The sequence below is a fragment of the Ostrinia nubilalis genome, chromosome Z, assembly GCF_963855985.1.
Source record: "Ostrinia nubilalis chromosome Z, ilOstNubi1.1, whole genome shotgun sequence".
NCBI lineage: Eukaryota > Metazoa > Arthropoda > Insecta > Lepidoptera > Crambidae > Ostrinia > Ostrinia nubilalis.
Genome location: NC_087119.1, coordinates 4550393 through 4572886, shown reverse-complemented (window position 1 = coordinate 4572886; position 22494 = coordinate 4550393). Strand labels below are relative to the sequence as shown.

Sequence of the window (22494 nt, the reverse complement as noted above, 5' to 3'; positions counted from 1 at the left end):
TTATACTATAAAATCTGATTTTTATGTATAATATTTGGGCAATAATTAGAAGTATTTTCCCCAACAGCCAGACGGTTTTGACAGTTCCAACTCCTTGCCAGACAGTTTTTTTAGGGTAGCTCCGAAAGCCACCATTACCCAAACTTCATAATTCACCAACATTATATCCTATATTGGGACCATACGCTGACAAACTTTCAGCTTTTATAAAATGACGTAGGTCTGGCGTTCACCAGCTCTTAGTCTATAAGATTTGGACGTAACGATCCTCTTCAATTACCAGAGGCTAGTGGAAAATTTAGCCACTCTTCACGCTAGCATGATGGGTTAGGGAGGACTGATTGTAGCATAATTCTCGATCAAGTCGCCACTAACGACGTCCTTGGGAAGAGAAGGGCTTTTATTCTATTCTGGCGAAATCACACGGGTATCTTTAACATTTATGATTCAATAATTACCTGTTAGCAGCCTGCCCGCGCAGACGCTCCACCGTAGCTTCCAGCTCGTACAAGTCGTTCTCGAGCAGAAGCATGTCTTGGCGGTAGATCTCTTCCTCGCGGGTCAGTTGCTGAAATGATATCAACAAATTAGTCTCGAAAACAAACTGAAATATTGTACGAAAATGATCTTTATACGTACCGAGTCAGGGTCCTGCTCGCAGAAACTAGCAGCAATGGCACCAATCTTCACGATGGTTTCAGCCATCAGCTGGCGCATCTGGATGGCATGGGTCAGTGTTGACCGACGCAAATTTCGTGTCTGCGAATCAAATCACACTTATAGCTGTGTACGAACATTTTAAATTGATTAAAGCTCGGGAACTCGCGAGTGCAATCAGCAAAGACAGTTCGCCCGAAGCAGTCAATGGACATATTCGCGAGATCTACAGTATTACCTCGATCCTCAGGTCCCGGCTCTGCTTCTGCAGAACGCGGAGCTGGTTGAAGAAATCAGGAGTAACGTTGATGGTGTACGTCCTGGGAGACACGAGGGCCAGCTGCTGGCCCACCAGGCCGGCCGGCTTCGGCGGAGGAGCGGGCTTCAGGCGGTCGCGCTCTGAAGACCAACAAACACATGTAAGCGCCTCATCTAATCAATACACATACTACCCATTCAAAGGTTAAGCCATCAAAAGCTTTACCGTGGTCTTAAGTTTATCCAGCTAATTTTAATGGCTAAGTAAGCGGTTTCAAATTCATATTTCACAATTCTTATGCACATAGATGTAAGATTCAAAGCCATAATATCCCACAAGTGTGCTAAGTTAAAATGCATTTACAGTACTTAAGAATATGTTAATATCTTGTAACAAAGAAGTGAATATCCCGAAGCATTTAACACACCCAGATAGATTGCAGTATTATTAAGTTAGTAAGCATCATTTAGTATGTACAGAAGACCAAATCAATTGATATCAAACAGTTACCTTGCGACGAGGTCCGCGGCAAAGTCGATGATTTGATTGCCGGTTTGGTTGGTTTTGTATCAGCTTGTTATGGCAAAGAAGTAAGCGGAAAGAAATCAAATACAAGAATTATGATCATGGTTATGGCAATAACTACGATAGTGGCTAGATAGATAGACTTTGAAAAAGGATCTCTTTTTTCCGAGAGTGAGGTGATCCAACGTTTGCTTGTTCAGCTCACCCTCGGAAGATGTTATGACTATTCTATATCACATGAAAATGCCAACTTAACATGAAACGAAATCAATAAACTCATGTCGAAGGTGAACTATGGATGTACTTGAATGTTCAGGTTAGTTAACTATCTAAGAGTGAACATTGTCGGCATCAACGTGACGAGCGGTTGCTCTTACTCATTAATATTTTCTTGCAGGAATCGTCATATGATAAGGAATTCGTTAAATCTATCTCAAGGGGGTTATCAAGACACTAATTACATCGATCAATTAAATAACAAGATACCTTTACTGGTTCTTAATATATGTTAGATATTTCTGATTTATGCTCTGTATATTCGTGTAGGAAACATATCGTTACACGGTCTATACGCGAGCGACTTATAAACAATTTATTAACACTATCATATTAAATTTAACATACAAGACCCATCACCATAGAACTTATATTTAAAATATATGCATAATATAAGTATGTTCATTCATTACAGTTAACTATTCTATAACTTATACAGGCACAAGGGTTGCAAACGTTAATCTGGATTGATAGGTAAGTTTCAATTGTATGCATACCTGAATGCTGTGGCGAATGTTGTTTGGGGGAGTTCATGTCAGGTGGGTCATCGCTAAATGATACCGATTTCTCAAATGACACTGACTTCTCTGAAATAACAAATGTTCATAGTCAATCACTCCACTGAGTCACTCCCGGGGTTTGCAAACTATGAAATAGCAAACAAACTACGAGACGTCACGATATCTTTACGTAAACTTATCACAAAATAACATTTGATTCGACCGAAAGGTAGGTATGTGGCTAAAGTGCCGTGTAATAAAAATAGGTGCACAAAATAGGTATTGGAATTCAGACTTGTGAATAAGAAGTTGCATCTGGTGTAGTAACTTGAAAATTTTGGAATAGGGCCGTGGGAAATAGTTAAACAAGACCATGAACAAACAAAGATTCATTTGGTGATCGAAAGAGACAGGATATTTAGGTTTTAAGCATCAAGCCTTTAAACGAATTGTGTTAATTCAGGACATTAGTGCTAATATAAACTTGCAGTAATGACCAACGCTCCAGGGTGTCAGGTTCTTAAAAAAGACAGGCTCAAGAAGAGCAAAAAAAAGTATCGTGGTTTGGGTGGCTTACTAGCGCAATCAACATTACTATTTAAATAAATACTTGCTTGTTTCAACAGAAATATTGTAATCTATTGATGTCGTAATGACGAACCAAATGTTGGAAGATGATCATTCTCACACTACTCTGATATTTCAGCGATGGCAGACTATAGGTACAAAGCCTTCAAACTGGCCTAATGACTCCTAAATGAAATTTAACAATCGAATAGCAATTTTTACAATTGATTTGCGCGTATGTGTATTATGAATCTCAGAAAGGATGGAATGACTCGGTAATTACAGATCATGATAAAACAGACTCAAAACCTATTCTGCTGTAATAAAGCTGAAAAATAAGAAAAAAATCACTCGATTCAGCAAGCAAGCATTGGCATGATAATGGATGGAGTCGGCGGAATGCATTGCGAATGTCGCGTACTCGTGTCCATCTAGGTAGCGTTGCAGCGCTTCGCTGCAGCGGCTGGGCGGCAGAGTGAAAGTGCCGCTTTCACGGCACACCACAACGCACGGAAGCTCCTAACAGGTACATCTGTTGCTCGTTAATAGAATGCGGCGGAAAACAATTTGCGGTTTCGTGCCACTGTACAGATAAACTGCAAAGAGTTTTCAAGTGCCTCATTACGCACATTCATTTTGAGATATATCACAGTAGTCTTTGTTTACTTAACTAAAACCGTTCCAAGCCCTCTTCACATTTGACACGTAGCACTCGGAACATATGGCTCAGTAAGTCTCCTATAAGCAGCTTTGGACATTAGCAATGCATTATCGCAAAATCGGCCGCGATCCAATTTTAACTTACGAAATTTATCTCTCCCTAATTTAGGGGGTCTCTCGTTGCTGGCAAATCTCGCGGCATCTGAGTGGAAAAGGCAGCGACATTAACGAATCAAGCCTTCCATACAAGCCAGCAGGAGGACAAGGTGATTATTTAAGCCAATTGGTTGAACCGTCGAATTTAATGCATTCCTTAAAAATTTTTGCCATTTAATTTTATTTTATTTATGACTATAATTATGTTATACCGCTGATGCATCTACTGCCCGATCTCCAGAACCAAGACTGTACCAAATAGTTTTACGAAATACAAGTAATAAACTTGCGAAATCGTAACAATTCATATTATACTCGAAGTACCCGTCGAGTAATTGATGTTTCAGACTGAAAATATGATTAGTTCGACTATCCACCACACATTACTTATTAACAGTCATTAATGTGTATTACAATAAGTATATATATGCATGTGTTTAGCAATTTTTGAGTAGTAGGTTAACCACTCGTAAATCTGTTGTAATGCGAATCGCATTAGTTCAATGGAATGCGATGTGACGTTGCTTTCATAACTTAAGATTAACGCATTCATTAACATTTTTGTATAATTAAACCTCTGAGGGCAAATATAGGCATATGATTGACATCGTTAAAATGAAAAACACAATTTTTTTCAACATGACAGCACAACATTGAATGACGTATTTTTTTCGTGACAACACATACCCTTGTCGAAAATCCGGGCCGTAGATGGCATCGGGGTGACATCAACACCGTGAATCTAGTTATGGGAGTATCGGGAGGTAATTGGCCTGGTTAGTTAATCATCGGGGGGCTGCCTTGGCGGGCTGTGGGGGAATGGTACGTACCAGTGGTCGGTGGTCGAGCTGAGAAGGTGGCGGGGAAGTCTTGGCGCGGCGCAGCAGCCGGCGGGGCGGCGGGGCCTGGCACCTGCAGTGCCTTCTGCACCAGGCCCGTCAAATTGGCAAGCTGCCGCTCCATCTTTTCAACGCGGAGGCGTTGCATATCATCAACTTGTGTGGTCAGCCTAGAACACCGCATGCTAAGTCTAATCAAAGTTGGCGAACAATCATCGGCCACTGAGCTAAATCATTTGAATCGTTTTTCTGAAGCTGTGACCAATGATAGACTTCGCTGCAGGCAACATTTCGCATTAGCTTAGTAATTAAATAAGTCAGAAACAGATTGTTTTCAGAATTTATTACCAGATATTGGTTTTAAAAATGGTTTGTTCTGCCTATCAGGTTTATTGTGGCCACAATATAGCTCAGCTCAGACGAAGTAGATTGGCTATACCTTTCAGCTGACTGTTAAAAAGTAACGTCTTTAACTGTAAAGTCTGCCAGCTGTAAGATTTAACGGCATTGATTAAAGAAACGTTCAAACGTAAACAAGTTTGAAGTTTCTTTGCGAGTTACCTGGCGTCGTATGGCGGACGAGGCATTGGTCTCGGAGCGGTGGTGATGGGGTTGACTCCGTACATTTGATAGGCATCATCTATGATCCCATCCCTGAAACAAGAAAATAAGGAATATTCTTCATTTTTTGTAATCATTTTTTTAACCCTATGCGCCTCTCAATACGGGGCATTTTAACCTGTCAAATTGTTTGCTCCACTTTACATTAAGATATTTTAAAAAGTATGAGACTTACGGTATTGAAATTTGGAATATTAAATTCTGCAACTAATGTAATTTCATAATTACAAGCGCATTTTACACTTAATTTGCAATTTTATTGTTTTTTTTATATAAACGGTGATATTGGCTTTGCCAAAAAAACAATAGATGCCACCCGTATTGAGAGGTGACCTTTGACTTGGCAACAATAGATGCCTCCCGTAGGTAAGAGGTTAAAAACGTAAGATACATCAGCCTGTCATACTGTCTATCAGTTGACCTAAGTATTGAACTGGAATTTTTGCTTTGCAGCTTTTTATATAAAAAGTTTTACGCACCCAGCTTCCTCGTCGATGATGGGCGTGATGTTGGGCCTGACGGCAGCCGGGCCCAGGTACTGGGTGTAGTACGGGTCCTCGTAGGGCGCGCGCGGCCCGCCGCGCTCCGGCGACGACATGTAGCCCTCGCCGGCGTGCCCTGTACCACCATTCGATCCTTAACAACCAACCGAACCACCAGTTCATATTTAAAACTATCACAATTCAACTTTACAAAAGATGTCAATAAAAGCTACACCATTAGATAAATAGACAAAGCATGCAGACCATAAATCTCATAATCACCAAATCGATTAAATAGGTACTACAAAATCAATTGCGTGACTTTCTTATACAATACCTGCATCGAATTTTCGTTGTGTTTATATGCATTTTAATATAAAACGTGTAGGAAACGGTGTTATTATCGAGCGTGGAGACTATCGGTCGTGATAAGACAAATGTGCCGTCGAAGGGAACAACGCCCGAAAGTTCCAGGATAAGTAGAACGAATCATTCCCTTAGTAAAATAAACGTGCGTTAGCACAACATTAAGAGTTTGAGATAGCAAGCGTTAAGCAAAGTAATTCGAAAGCGAAAGAAAGTTGGTAGGAGGAGGTGTAGGTTACCAGGGATGGTGTAGAGTTGGTCGGGGCCCCGCGGGCACTCCGCGGCGAACGGAAAACATCGTTCGGACCCGCTGCCCGGTATGTAGGAACGCAAGGGCTTGGCTGGCGCTGCGGGACCTAAACATATACTACTTTGTACCTCTGTACTGTTCTAACCCTCAAATGACTAATAAAACTAACACAATGACCTCTACACCCATCTTGTTAAGTTGTAACCATGTTATTATACATACAAACAACTACTTCCCTAATGTCAAACTCGTCAAACTTCAATCAAAGCGCCGAATCCATGACTCATCGCTACTTTGATCCCCTTATTTCAGGAAAATAACATTAGCAATCCATACTTCCAAGTAAACAATAGACATCGACAGTGATATGCAGACAATAGGATAGGATCAGGAATAGATATTCTCAGATTTCAATGTTTCGTATTCTTTGTTTACTCTGCTTAAATTATTAGAAAATATGATTTAATATCTAAGCTGCTACAGGCTTTCGCTGTTCATTTAACTTTTTCTACAGTGATAGAATTGATTTTTTGTTTCCTATTAATCATTGCAACAGACTTTTTATTTTTTTACGTTAACCAAAGCGTGGCATGAAGAACACTCGTTTATCCGGGCTTCAAAGTGTAGAGCATTTTCTGCGATAGTATCTAAAAAGCCACTAACATGTTGAGTATCCTGCCGCCGCGTACTTGCTTTACCAATCAGGAGTTTACGTAAGGCAAGTCTCAAGTAATCGTCAAATACACACTATAGTGCAACAATTTTACTAACATCGCCACGAGCTGCTCGACTCGATCGCTTTATATAATATCCCCGTCGGCAAATAGAGCTAAATATTTTACTGTGTACAAAGTACACACATCTTTGTTGATTGATACGGAGCATAACAATTTGCCGTGTGCCGCTCTAACTCTACCCACTTATTTGGATTACCGGATCTAGACTGATAATATTCTGATTTCTCGAATTGTTCCAGTTGGTTAAAAGGTATTTTGTTATGGCATGATAAAGAGAAAATACAGTTACAATTAGTTTCCCGTTCTATGCTGAGTAAGCTTTTCCTTCAAAGGTGTCTTGATTGAGACTAATCGTCTTAACATTAAATCCATCAAATTACCGTCCAATAGCCCTTTTGCCCACATGTTCAAAAATATTTGAAAAAGCTATCTGCAATAGAGTTACCAAATTTTGTGAAAAATATAGTATATTTGACAATAGCCAAAATGGTTTCCGCAAAAATCGTTCAACTACTCTAGCAGTATATAAATACACCCAAGAAATAGTTAAAACCCTAGATGCAAAACAATACGGCGTGGGCATCTTACTAGATATGACCAAAGCATATGACCGAGTACAGCATAATATACTATTATCTAAATTATACGGAATTGGTGTTCGCGGTGCGGCACACTCATGGTTTAAATCATATTTAAAAGATAGAGAACAATATGTAGAAATAGAGCACTTTGAAAAAGAATCTCAACAAATTTTAAAGATCCGATCTGATAAAATAATGGTTAATTCATCAATACCACAAGGCAGTGTAGTAGGGTGTCTCTTATTTTTGATCTACATTAACGACCTCCCCAAAATCATGGAGGAGCCGTGCGTTTTATTTGCAGATGATATTTCAGTGTTAACGTCTTGTAGAAATAACATTAATGTAAAAGATAAACTAGATAAATTATTTATTAATATATCCAATTGGATGGAAGCACATAATCTGGAAATTAACTTTGAAAAAACTAAACTCATGACCTTTAATCCGCACCAAAAGACACCACTTACCCTTAACTATAATTTTAACAACATTAAAATGGAACAAGTTAAAGATTTTAGTTTACTCGGTTTAACAATAGATACACACTTAAATTGGAAGATACATATACAAAAAATTAAGTCCAAACTATCAAGCTTTGCATACGCTCTTCGAGAGGTTAAAAAAACAACTAATTTAGAAACAGCGCTTGTGACCTATTATGCCTACGGCTACGCCTGGCTAAATTATGGGATTATCCTATGGGGCAATAGCACCGATGCTCCCTCACTATTCATCAAACAAAAAAAACTAATCCGTATATTAGCCAATATTAAGCCCAGAGACAGTTGTAAGCCTTACTTTCAAAAGTACAAAATATTGCCCTTGCCTTGTATTTATATTTTAAATATTTGTAATTTTGTCCGTTCCCACTTTGAGTTTTTTACAAAACGTGAAGAATCATGTCCACAATACCATTTAAGAAATAAAAATAAGTTAATGATACCAACCATCCGCCTAAATTTATCCTCTTCAAGTACTTATAATATGGCCATAAAGATTTATAATAAATTGCCCAATTATCTATTGAAAGAAAATAATGATAACAAATTCTCAAAAGAACTAAAAGAGCTTTTAAGTACAAAATGTTATTACACTATAAAAGAATATCTAGATGATAAAATAAGATGAGTCTATTAATCTAATAATTAAAAAAGCCTCCTCTCTTATATTTTATATTTTAAATTGCAGCGCCCAACAGGGTCCATAATTAACTGTATTATCACACTGTAACACCTGTATTACCTACTATGTATTATGGAAGCAATAAACATATTGAGTATTGAGTATTGAGTATTGTGGAGCGGCCCTGGTACTGCGCCGAAAACGTTGCGTATTTGTAACAGCGGGCTATTTCTGAATCGCCTTAGCAAATATTTCCCGTCAAAGCCCGGTTTAACACGTACTACGAGAATATTCGTGCAACACACAACAATACTCGTTCACTGCATATTGTGTACCTACATACTCAATGTGTGCCATAATATCGCCTTCTAATAGAGCTTTGCAAAATACTCCTATAAATGGACATACTTGTAGCTTGGTTATAAGTGACTAGCGGCCGCCGGCGACTTCGTACGCGTGGATCCCGTTTTACCCCCTTTATCTATCTAACGCGGTTTAGATTTTTTCATACAAATGTTTTTTCCCGCTAACGCCCGTTCCCGTGGGAATTTTGCAATATCTTGTTGTAGCTAAGCTTTAAGTTTACTAAGGTACCTGCATGCCAAATTTCAAGCGTCTAACTTAAGCGGTTTAGATTTTTCATACAAAAGGATTTTCCCGCTAATTCCCGTTCCCGTGGGAATTTTGGGAATTCCTTTCTTAGTGCACCTCTACGGTACCTAAGCTACGTCCCTTCCAAATTTCAAGTGCCGTTTAGGCTGTGCGTTGATATGTCAGTCAGTCAGTTTCTCCTTTTATATAATTTAGATTTAGATACATTAATCTGACTCCAGCCTGTGCACAAGTCGGCATGAGCTCTGAAACCGTCTCAAGTGGCCTCTTTTCTAGAGATTTCTACTGCGTACTCCAGGGAATAGAGAACGCGTTGATGATACGGCATGACCCTGGCACGGTACCTACTAAGGCTACTAGTTTTTAATCTTACCGGCAGGTAGGTTCTTGACGCGGTCGGCGGGCACCGGCGGCGCCGCCGGCGAGAAGGCGCGCATCAGGGAGCCACCGCGGGGCAGCGTGCTCGGGGCATGCGTGCCGATGTAGTAAGCAGGTGCCTTCACCTGCAAGAGAACGGTACCTTTAACCTGCAAGTCTCATTCATAATTAACTCTCAACTAGTAGTCTGTCGTCAGATCTCCGGCGGCTTTAGAACGGGACTATTCCCACCTCTCGTTCTCACCGCTGCAACTCCTGTGTAGCCAGGATCTACAGCTTGACCGCCATAAAAACCCAACAAATGAAGGTCAAGTTTGTCCAGCGGCTTTAGAAGTGGTCTTCAATGCAGTGGTCTATTTGACTTCGAACTAAACGAGTTCATAATAATTTAAATCCTATCGTGTATTCACCAGCATATGCTCTTCCATTGGAAGCCAGTTCTAGACAAAAATATATTTGAAAACAAATAATATAATGCTGAATGAAGTGAACTATTGAATGATAACATCAGCCCAAAATGTTGAACAGATGGCAAGATTGAACGATGTCTTTAGTGAAGTAAAAAGGGGGAAATGATTGACGGTGATTTATGAGTCTAGTGCTAAGCTACGGCTACGGGCAATACGGGCATGCAAGCTACAAATTGGTAGTTACAGTATAACTAGTGATCTATGTAATGGTTAAATGCAGAATTTGCAGTTTATCTCCGGGCTCCTGAGTTTGGCAAAACTTAACGACTTGTTGGTATTGTTAAATAAACACCTACTCGTACTGACATAGATGTAATTAATCAATTAAAAGTTTGACATGTAGTCGTGTCTGTTGGTTAAGTTATGGGACGTGATATTGATAACAATAAACGAAAAATATAAAGAAAATAAAGTGTTGGCGATTATCAGATTTTATGAATAAGGAAAATTACCGCTCGAGGCACCTAAAAAAGTAATGAGTTAGTTAAAAATTACATACTACGTTATGATTAGTTGTACATTTTTTTTCATGTAATTAGGTAAACGAGACGTATTTTTTGTATTATTCGTAACACATTTCCACTGTGTAGTTTTAAATGGTTTAACTCTCTAAATCCATTCCCTTCTGAATGGAATTCAATTCCCTGCTGATGAATCGCACTGCTGTCCCGAGATCGGCAGCGATGTCCCGATACTCGTTAGACAATCATTTGTTAATGGGCATTCAACCAACAATGGAATGGACACCGAGGGTCCGATCGAGACATGTGAAGCGTTTGGGATTTGATTTAGGAAGATGAATAATGTAATGTACCTAATCTTAAAACTTCATTGTGTAATTTCCATCCATTAGGCTAACGTAATTTATTTCAGAATTGAAAAATTCATGTTTGTGCGAAAGTCACCTAAGTTGTCACGGGATATACATATTTTGTTTTCAGACGTGAATTTTTTAAAATCAGATATCAGTAATTCTCCTAATTTACTCCCTGAACAGAAAAGTTTTCCTACATGTGAAACCCGTTAGCTAAATAATTTGCAGCAACTAAGTTTAGATTCTAAGAATTCGTTTAGTTGCCTGTAACACACACGAGTGCCGCCTCATAAAGCTTAATGAAACCTCACAAATAGAGAGAAAACTCATTTGCTAAAATATATTACCGCTCTGATTTAGTTGTAATTAATAGAAACATGGCGAAACCAGTGTGCTTCAAATACACACCATTGAAGTCATTAAACAGAATAATAATAATAAATAGAAATGTCATTTTAAGATGTTGCCAATCAAAGGAAGTATATGTATCGTGATTAATTTGATTAGAATAAGAATAACAGACAACATTGTTATTGAAAACAAATAATATCAAGATGAGGACTGTGGATGAGTAGGCGAGGAACAAGAGACAGATCACCACATCAGGCAATGAGTGTAATATTATTATAAAAGAAAAGTCATTTCAAACGCACACTCAGAGCGCAACAATGTATTGCTAGAAATGGCTTGTGGTTTACAAACAATTATTTACAGCAACAACAATCATTGAAGCAACGGGAAAGAATTGTCAGTTATCGTTGTGATATGCTGTAGAAAGCATTTGACACGCTCGTTTAGAGAGTAATATAAATTTTATAGTTCCGATTAATATTGCAAGAGATTAGGAATGTGGCCAGAAATTGGCCTGGTGTGTTTGTTGGCGTCAGCCACCGTGGCCATCAACCGACCAGTCTACAAAGTCGTTTTGACACAGAAAGGATTCACACAGGTACCAATCTAATACTCGTATATTATCAAACTTTACTTCTAATGTTTTTTTCTAAGTTCCAAAATTGTACAAATCCTAAATTCAATACAAAACAATTGTATTAATCATGTCTTAAACAAAATACAGTCTAGTAGAACAAATTTAAAATAATCTTAATCCCAGATAGTTCAGTCAATGAATGCTTTAACGACGGTGTAGACAGAAATCCGTGGAACACAATTTCTGACTTCGGGACTTTATTTAGACTAGTTAGGAGGTGAACATAGCAAAAGTCCCCGCCCTTAGCCCTTGAGCCGGCGGGGAGAGAGGGGTTTAAAGGTACTACTTTTCGGTTTTTCGCTTAATCCTCGGAAACTATGCGTCCTAGTGACATGACTACTATGAACCAAAAAAAGCTTATTCCATTTGCTACAGGTGAGACAGTCAAGTTTTTCTATATCTTTTATAGTTTTCACGGCATCTGCTCTAGAAGGTCTGTAATGTTGGAATTTTTATTGTTGTCTTACATGTTCCCATCAGGAGAAAATCGACTAAATCAACATTAAGCAAACATTTTGGACATGCGGGAGCATGTTAAGCCTAGTTCCAGGGAGGGGATTGCACCGTGCGTATATTTAGACGACCCAATTGGAGCCACTTTTGACTCCTCATCACTCAAAAACTACTGTGCATTAACACTTCAAATTTGGCTCATGTGTTGAGACTTGCAAGATAAACATCAGCTTCAAATTTCATAAATATACCTCAAACGATTATTAAGGTATTGACGTTCAAAAATCGACATTTAGAACACTTAAATCTATCTATCACCTGTGAAATGTTAAAATTTACTGGTTTTTTATTTGTTCCTTTATATTTACACATCTACCTATCTGGATGCCAAATTTGAACCTTCAAGGTGATCTGGAAGTTGTTAAAATTTGGTCTATAGGTCAGATATGTAGATTTTTGGACGTCAATACCTAAATAACCGTTTGAGATATATTTATGAAATTTGAAGCTGATGTTTATCTTGCAGGTCTCAACACATGAGCCAAATTTGAAGTGTTAATGCACAGTAGTTTTTGAGTGATGAGGAGTCAAAAGTGGCTCCAATTGATTCGTCTAAATATACGCACAGTGCAGTCTCCTCCCTGGAACTAGGCTTAACATGCTTCCGCATGTCTAAAATGTTTGCTCAATGTTGATTTAGTCGATTTTCTCCTGATGGGAACATGTAAGACAAAAATAAAATTTCCAATATTACGGACCTTCTAAAGCAGATGCCGCAAAACTATACAAGATATAAAAAAAACTTGACTATCTCACCTGTAGCAAATTGAATAAGCTTTTTTTGGTTCATAGTAGTCATGTCACTAGGACGCATAGTTTCCGAGGATTAAGCGAAAAACCGAAAAGTGGCACCTTTAAACCCCCCTCACCCCGCCGGCTCAAGGGCTAAGGGCGGGGACTTTTGCTATGTTCACCTCCTAACTAGTCTAAATAAAGTCCCGAAGTCAGAAATTGTGTTCCACGGATTTCCATCTATAATGCTTTATTGACTGGACTAAGAATCCTGTTAACTACAAACATAAATCATTTAACAAATAACATACCAGCTGGAATATAATTAATGAAACCTTACTAGAACAGTAGGATAAAATAGGTTTGTGAGTTTGCTGTAGCTGATGTAATAACGAGAATAGAAATATTCCCAGTAGCGTAACTTTTAATGTTGAGCAAAACAAACAATAACTTTAATTTACCATCTTTTTAGAATTTTCATCAAGACTGAGAGAGATAATTTTTCTTTGCAGTTTCTCCAGTATGACGTAGAGACTCCACCTTTGAGAGAGTTCACGTTTTGTACTTGGATTCGATTATACGACCTTGGCGGTGACCAGAGTATTTTCACGTATGTAGGTGAGTTGTATTTGTCATTTCTAAGGTTCTCTAACAGCGTTACAATTGCACTGTTTAAAAAAATTCAACCATCTTAGAAGAATGAAAGATAAACAATATTTTGTAAATAATGTTAGAAAGGGTTAGGTAGGTACACATGAGAAAGAAATCATTCGAGAGATGACCTCCCTTACATTCTTCATGGCACATTTTTATTGCTTGCTATTTCAGGTACTGAAGAATTGTAGGGAATGGAAAAGTTCATACGTTAATTAACATTACCTAAAACTGGATCGCACAAAGTACACCAAAATATTGAGTAAAGTCATTGCGTTGTACAATATGACCCCCTTATTTTTGACCAGTTTCGTGTAGGCCCAGAATTGCTCAATAGGACGACTTTTTAATGTTACCTACGCGATATTTCGATAGACATGAGCATGAAACAAACGTCAGTTACCTTGCGCGAAGTAAAGACAGGGTTGTAAAGCAAATACACTATCTAAAACATTATCACAAATGCCCTTAAGCTGAGAAGATAAATACTGTGTAAATTCTGCCTGAACTTTAACTACCACCGATCACTTTGAATATAAATAAAGCACTGACAGGGGACGAGGCCCGGACTTCACCTGCACGTCATGCGGATCGCTGAGCAAGATGGGGTCGCCTCCGAGCCATTAATGTTCTCATCTCACTCCACCCTAGCCAAAAATGACGTTGCCCAACTCCACACTGTTACACTTTCGAGCGTTCAAGGACGCCGCATAATATTATTACAAAATATCAAGTTTCAACTTTTTAACCTTCTTATCTTCTAGTTACATACGATTAGACCTAATAAGGTGACATTAATATGTATTAGAACTGCAACTTATTAGATCACTTATTTTTTGGTTCATTTAATTACATGTTTTGCAGCAAATGGCAATAACCGCGTCGTCAGGCTCTGGTTGGACTCGGGAGGGCGTAACATGAAAGTGTCCATAAATGGAAGAGTGATTTCGAGCATTCCGGTGGAAATAGTGAAGGATGTCTGGCGTCACGTCTGTCTGTCCTACCAGTCGGACTACGGCGCTTGGGCAATATACATCGACGCTAAACTTGTATTATGCGGAGTTGCGCAGAGTGTAAGTATTGAGCTGTAATACCAAATGTTTAACCTTTCACCTCGATCCGATGTAGGCACTCCAATCATGACTAACACCTAAATGGAGCATTGTGCACACGTTTAAGAAGATAAATGACCGCAAGCATAACTTGACTCGCTGTGAGGTCAGTTGGTTCACGATTTTAAACACAATGATTATGACGTGATAAATTGATTCGGACAGTCATTATTACAAAATAAGATCGTATGACAAGGTTGTTCTATGCATGAATATCCAAATACAGCATACCTTTCAAGTGTTATTGTCACCTGAGGGGACATGATGCCTTGATAAACTTCTTAAATTAATCGCAACCACAGTAGGCTGTTAACAAATTAAACAAAAATAAAACAATTTTTATTACAACAATTGATTAATTTTGGTGACAATAACGACTTTAATCGATAATAAAAACCGAAACTGATGACAAATGTAATCAAAATTTAATACTTAAGAGGATGAGTCACCTAATATGAGGATTGTTTGTTTCAGTTACAAGGGTTTCTACTGCCAAAAGGTGGCAGCCTAATCATTGGATATGGGACAGCAGATAATGGTACATTTATATTATTAAAAAAAAAACCGACTCCAAAAAACCTACACTAAAAAGTAGAAAAATAATTAGGTACTAATTACTTATATTAGGACGAATTAATATTTATGTATACCATGATTGATACTTCTGGAGTCGGTGCCAAGATTATGAAACGTGTAAAGTTTGCCTGCACCGACTCCAAAAGTATCAATCATGGTATACATACATATTAATTCGTCCTAATATAAGTAATTAGTACCTAATTATTTTTCTACTTTTTAGTGTAGGTTTTTTGGAGTCGGTTTTTTTTTTAAATAAAAATAACTTATTTCTTGCTTTTTAGTTAACTAATTATTACCTTGATGTTACCACTGAAGGTAGGCAGTACACTGAGACTATATTCTTCATGTCAAGTGTAAAATAATATTCCCTACAAAATACAGGTTACCATATCGGCAACCTAAAAAGACATTAAACCGTTAGCCCACCTTAAAAACATGAAAGAATACAACTATTGGTCTATTTGTACCTATAATATTTAAAGAATTATCCTCCAACTCCTAAGCGTTAAGGAGTTGTTCCTACTATGACCACTTCATCATGATGAGATGATGACTATCTGATGCAAATACTTGAATAACTTACGAAACTATACTTATCTATAAAATTAAAAGAATTATCCTCCAACTCCTAAGCATTAAGGAGTTTTACCTTCTATCATCAGCTCATCAATATGAGATGATGATTTCCAGGAGCAAATACTTGAATAACTTAAGAAAAAGTTTGAAAAATTATACACGTGCCTATAAAATTTGAGGGTTGCCCTCGATTTCCGTAGGATCCCATCATCAGATCCTGACTTGGTGACAATGGGACCACCTCGGAAGTGTACCCTATCGAACAAAAAAAGAATTTTGAAAATCGGTCCACAATTGACGGAGTAATCGGTGAACATACATAGAAAAAAAAAAACATACATACAGTCGAACATATAACCTCCTCCTTTTTTGAAGTCGGTTAAAAATTACTCTCAATCGCTTTGCTTCAAATACATTGTTTGTTTGCAATATTTATGTTTATATATTTTCAGGCGGACCAAGCGGTTTGGAAGGAGAAATATTTGGAGCAAATATGATATTGACGTCAACTATAGAAAGAAATCACACAACCAAACTAAATCACTTGTATGATCAAAAAGCATTTAAAAGAAATAAGGTCAAAAGTTCCGACAAAAATATTAAATATGTCATATTAAGTGATTTGCGAACTGATGAAATACATAACAACTTTGAAAAAGCTCAAGGGACACCAATTCAAAACAAAACAAAAAGTTACGTTAAGTTTCGGACACCCCATAGTAATTTTGAACACAATGTTGGATTAGAATTATCTTCTAAAAAAACACACGATGTGTTTGATACATCAAATGAGAAAGAGATTTTTGATTTTTCAGTTACTGACCATATCGATCATACAACAACTGATAAAAATAAAATAAATTTCTGGAATTTAGTGAACAAGGCAGGCCATGAAGGAAAATTCAAAGTACAAAAGAAAACAAAATTGGATGAATTATCTGGTTCTAGTACGCAAGATTTGGCAATGATTTCTGAATACGAAACACCTCCACCACCACCGGTACCATCAGTGAAAGATGCAAATTTTAACAGAAATAAAAAAGTTACAAAACCACCTAAGTCAATTTATAATATTAGTCCTGAAATTGACGGATATAACACACAAAATTTACAAAATAAGAATAAAGCAACAGTTCTATTACCTGACGTTGATACTCCTCCTCCTCTTCCTGAAAAAGACACAAAAGTTTACGGCCAATGGACAAGTTCTAAATTTGCAGGTAGCGTGTTAAATTATCTTAAGAGCATAAATTTTAATTACAACAGGGAGAAAAAAGCGCCATCGACAATCCCTTTAAATAAAATTTCTGACAACTATCCATATGCATCTGACTTCAAATTAACTAAACTACGGCCGCCAGTGCAATTCCAAAGGAAAAATTTAATTGATCATAAAATCAAAATAAAGAAACGAGGAATTAACGATCAGCCTCAAATAAATGTGCAAATTCTGGAAGATGATTTGAGAAGTACGATTTTAAAACAACATGCAGAAACCAAAGCGAAAAATGTTGAAGTATCGAGTCGAGGTCAAACTGTTTTGAGTAACAGATTTTACAGAAATGTTGATAGTCAAGTATCCGTAGAAAGTTCTGAAAGTATTGAAAATATTTATAAACCAAGACCATTTAAGGTTAAGTCTATTGGAAAAAAGAAGATCAACGCATTATCGGATTTTGATCTCCACCGAAACAATAATTTGATGACTATATTACCATTTTTGAAGTCATTGGAATATTTTGTTGAAGATTCACAAAATACAAAATCTGATAATGTTGTACGCAGTAGCGACATGTACTCTAAAAGTTTATCGAATGGTAATAAATGGCATAATGTGAAATCATACAACAATGATTATACACCTCGTCGTATGAATATAGATTCCGATGAAGGAAAGAGCTACATTGACGCTAAGATAGCAGAAGCAAATTTAAAACATCCCTCTATTAGACTTAAATATAAGCATGAAAACCATAAAGTTGTGAAAAATAATGACGATCCTACTATTTTGAAAGGAAGAGAACTTGCAATGAGTGTGTCAAACCAGTCTAACGCTAATAGAGATACAATATCAATTGTTAAATACAATCACGGATTTTTACCTTCCCATGACACAAAGTTGAAAAATTCTGAAAAAATAAATTCCGTAATTAAAATACCCAGGAAAAACAAGCGTTTAGAAGGAAAGAATAATTTTAATAAACATGTTAAGTTAGGAAATGCTTTGAACGAACGTGATGTAATAGGTTATAATGAAGAGGACAAAAAGCAAAGTTTCTTGGGCGGTAATGATAAAATACCAGATATCAATAGATACAGATCTGATTTGGATAATGAAAATTTTAATGTGCCATCTTCATTAGGCCCTAGAGTTTGTAGGGATGTAGATTTAGATGATCATGCTTTGTACGTCCAACCTGATCAGAGTATCGATACGAGTCACATACTATCGCCAGTTAAAATGAAAAATATAGGCATTGAATTCATTCAGCAAAATTATAAAAAATGTTCTCTGGATGGTTCGGACTTTGCTGAAAGTTATTTACTATTCATCGATTGGAGTAAGACGCCAGTCAGATTGTTCGGTGGAGCGTATCCTAAAACAACAACAGATCTTTGTGGATTTTTTAAGAAGTAAGAAATTTATATTCTCTTGTTTAATCTAGTACAGATGCAATGTAATTAGAAAAGGTATCATATTTTAGCTTTTGTCCGTTTATAAAATATGCAAATTTTATCTCATCATTGCTAATTATTTATTTATTGTTATGTATGGCATATTATGTATTCACTTTACCAATAAGAAAAAAAAACAAATTATAGTACTCCTGATCTTACTGTATTATTATAAAAAACTGTTAATTACAAGTTATATTTCTTGACTATATTTTAATTTATAAAAAGTAATGTATTGGAAAAATTAAAATTTCATTGTCGTTTTATTAAATGTAATAAATTGATAAGTGAAACAATACGTGTACCTAATTTATTTTAACATTGCTGTGTTTTCTATAGTTAGTTAAAATTACGTGTATTCCTGTATAATAAAGTATTGTGGAATTTAAGTTACCAAATCAAAAATGATTCAAAAGAAATAGGAGCAATACGTACTTCTATTATTTACTTGCTGGCTTGTTTGACAAATACATAGTTTAGTTGCAACTTTATTTCCTTAATTTGCATTGTAAGCGCATTACTTGTATTTTTTGCTATTATTAAAAAGCAATAGGGGATCTGTAAACTCGTGTAAAAAATGAAAAACGCAAGCAGGGCGAGGGCGACTGATTTTATATTCCAGGGCGCTCTTCCGATGGCACTCTATTTTTCCACTAATTGCATCGGGTTCTCGCGAAATTGTCTTGCATTGTTTCCTCATTTGTGGCCACTTGAGAAGGGCCCGCAAAATCGTGATTGAGAATTTAAATTAGGGCTTTGAATATTATTTGGAGACAGTATGGATGTAATTACAGGATCATTCAGTATTCTGATGCATTCATGAATACTAATATCCAATTTCGTATACTTCTTTTTCAGTAAACGCTTGCTACAAGGTAATTTTTAGGTCTGACGTTAAGTTACTATACTATAAAATTTTAATTAATCCTCATACAAATACAGATATTCAGGTCAGTTTCAGTTAGTTAATTGTTGCAAAATTGCCATTACTGTTGTGCGGTCTTCACGCCTTTTAATGGTTTTAGTAATTGCGAAGGACCTCTTTATCGTGATTAATGTCAAAAGCACGAATTACGTCGGTTTGCAAAATAGTCCTGGCGAGGAAAATGATTCCGCTTAACTCTTCAGTCTGATTGGCACCTGACGCAATGCCGAGTCATTACTCTTATCGGGCAGATGGAATTAAAAATAACATTCATAATTTGCGATGTTATACGTTCGTGCAGCGATAACATCCAGTGTATTTCTGCTGCAATTTAGGAGGTCAACGACTTCATGAATATTTTTTTACATTTATTTTATGATCTATTTATCGAAATAGAAATATGTATATTTTTAAATTACAATACAATATAAGATAAATTATTTTCTTTAATATTACTTTCGGAAAGGCAAGTAGTACTTATTGGAAATCTATAGACCTACCTAGATACCTACTACCTCTAGCTGTCTAGCAAAACTGAAAAAAACCTAAAATGTTTTACCATCTTGGTCTGGTGGGCATGGAATTTAAATTTCACTGATAAAAACTACGTTAATCTGCGCGTTTTGTAAAAAGCTGTGATTTCTTTTGAATACTAAGTAACAATAAAAAGTAAACAGCAAATTAAGAATTTTACCTTCCTTTTTGGAACCAACCAATAGTCTGATGTTCGGCGGAGTTCTATTGTTATTATTACGATCGTGTTTTGTTTATTACTAAGGGTTAACTCCAGCGGTAGAGGATCGCCATCCATTCAGGGGCAGTCACAGGGGATGATCTAAATTCACAAGTTCAAAATTAACTTTCCGGTCCTTCAACATTGTTTACGTTTCTACTTACGAGTATTAGGAACTATGTGTGTGTGCCCAGTTACCAGTTACATACAGTGAGTGTAAAACATTAAAATCAACTTTACAAATGCTGACCGGTTAATTTACTTTGTAACCTTAACCGGAATTATTAAAAGAATAATAAGACATTATTCTTTGGTCTTTCACTTAGATCTCAGTATAAACTGTGATATAATTTATGCACGTGTATTCATCACACATTATTTCACACAAATTGATCATTCGTTTTGTACATTATCGTTCAAAGTGTGTCACAGAAGACATTAGTGTGTTTGGAAATATTTAAGTGCTCCATATAAATAGATTTGTTAATTTATTTTAAACACAACTTAATTAAATCAGTGTATAATTTACGGTCTCATCACTACGAACTCTTTCCATAAAAACGAACCAACGCAACTGTTCGTTGTAGCCGAGTAATGCGCAAAATAATGCTATACTTAATACAAGTATATTATTATTTTATAGCGACGCGATTAGCAAGAACCTTTATTGATGTTGGCAACGCGATTAGCTACCTTCGCACAACTTCGCCCCATATGGCAGTCACGGAAATTGACCCGAAGGGTCAAGATCAAAATATTCGGGTCCAACGTTAAATCCGTTCTGCTCTATGGGTGTGAAACGTGGAAGGTCACCAAGGTTATCTCGCACCAGCTGCAGGTCTTCATCAACCGCTGCCTTCGCCGAATTCTCGGCATATACTGGCCCGAGAAAATCTCCAACGTCGAGCTATTGGAACGCTGCCACGAAATTCCGATCGACCAGCAGATCAAGCGCCGCAAGTGGAACTGGATTGGCCACACTCTCCGAAGGGACCCCGATCACATCCCTAAGCAGGCTCTGGATTGGAATCCCCAAGGAAAACGCAAACGTGGTCGACCCAGGCAAACTTGGCGGCGCACTGTAGCGGACGAGGCGAAGAAGATCGGCAAAACCTGGAGCGAGATCAAGCGAGAAGCTCAAGACCGAACGAGATGGAGGACTGTTGTGGACGCCCTCTGCCCCATCTAGGGGACATAGGACCATAAGTCAGTAAGTCAACGCGATTAGCGAAAACCTTTTGTGACTCCTGGCTAAAAAGGAATTTAAGAAGAAAGACTTTAATTGTTTTTGACCTGTCAAAATTTCAATTGAACTCATTCCTTGTTTCTTCACATAAATTGATGTTTGTATTACAACATAAGAAAACCAGTGTTTTACAAATCCATCAACTATTTTTACTTGACGCACCATTACGTTTAGTGTAAGTATCCGGAAACCATCAGTTATACGAACCGCTAACAGACCTTTACGACTCGAAATTAATATACCTGAAACTATAATAGTAATTATTTATACTTTGCGGGTTAATTAATTACTAAATAAGCTCTATTAATATGTAAACGGCGATTTAGTTACGCGTGCCTGCCTGTTTAATTAATTTGTAATACGAGTACCTACCTACAACAGCCAGATTTGCTGATATTTTAGTTAAATTTTGAAAAATATTTACTAACTAGCTTTTGCCCGCGGCTTGTCCCGCGTGAAATTTAGTTTGCCACAGATCGTCATACATTATAGCCTATTATTCTGGGTTATAAACAATTATAACTACTGTAAAGTTTTATCAAAATCCGTTCAGTAGTATTTGCGTGAAAGAATAACAAACATCGCATTTATAATACATATTAGTAGGATTAATAAGAAGTATGATAAAAAAATCTATTTCGAAATAAAATGTATAATATGGTATAAGTATGCGATACCTACTCATTATTAAACTATGGTATAAGGATCCAGTACATTTGCAAAGTTTCCATTTTTAGCGCTTTAACGTATAAGAAATTGTTGATGCATAACAAATTACAAGTTATACCTAGTTACTACTCATCTCGATTTGACTAAAACAAATGAGTACTTTTTTGTATTATAAACTCATAAGCCGTGTGCCTAGCGACACACAGCATGCAAGAT

General features: G+C 37.0%; 2 protein-coding genes across 2 annotated transcripts in view; one reads left to right on the top strand and one right to left on the bottom strand.

Moving 5' to 3' along the window:
• LOC135087027 (coiled-coil domain-containing protein AGAP005037) overlaps positions 1-22494 on the bottom strand; it is a 195184-nt gene that overhangs the window by 13967 nt on the left and 158723 nt on the right. The window contains exons 10-19 of the mRNA XM_063981878.1: positions 9587-9716; positions 5540-5696; positions 5001-5093; positions 4431-4609; positions 3590-3646; positions 2215-2304; positions 1427-1489; positions 896-1056; positions 640-759; positions 459-568 (exon numbers count right to left, since the gene is read on the bottom strand). Coding sequence (XP_063837948.1) covers positions 459-568; positions 640-759; positions 896-1056; positions 1427-1489; positions 2215-2304; positions 3590-3646; positions 4431-4609; positions 5001-5093; positions 5540-5696; positions 9587-9716 — 1160 coding nt within the window. The remainder of the gene's footprint in view (positions 1-458; positions 569-639; positions 760-895; positions 1057-1426; positions 1490-2214; positions 2305-3589; positions 3647-4430; positions 4610-5000; positions 5094-5539; positions 5697-9586; positions 9717-22494) is intronic.
• On the top strand, positions 11621-18879 carry LOC135087159 (uncharacterized). The gene is made up of 5 exons (XM_063981995.1): positions 11621-11824; positions 13621-13726; positions 14627-14835; positions 15349-15412; positions 16482-18879. The coding sequence occupies exons 1-5, from the start codon at positions 11723-11725 to the stop codon at positions 18665-18667; spliced, it is 2667 nt and encodes an 888-aa protein (XP_063838065.1). The 5' UTR covers positions 11621-11722; the 3' UTR covers positions 18668-18879.

Excerpts from the sequence above, each read along its gene's own strand:
- LOC135087159 (XM_063981995.1), top strand. The coding sequence starts at position 11,723 with ATGTGGCCAGAAATTGGCCTGGTGTGTTTGTTGGCGTCAGCCACCGTG. Across the intron at positions 13,727-14,626 it reads GAGTATTTTCACGTATGTAG|CAAATGGCAATAACCGCGTC; the intron begins GTGAGTTGTATT and ends CATGTTTTGCAG. Across the intron at positions 15,413-16,481 it reads ATATGGGACAGCAGATAATG|GCGGACCAAGCGGTTTGGAA; the intron begins GTACATTTATAT and ends ATATATTTTCAG.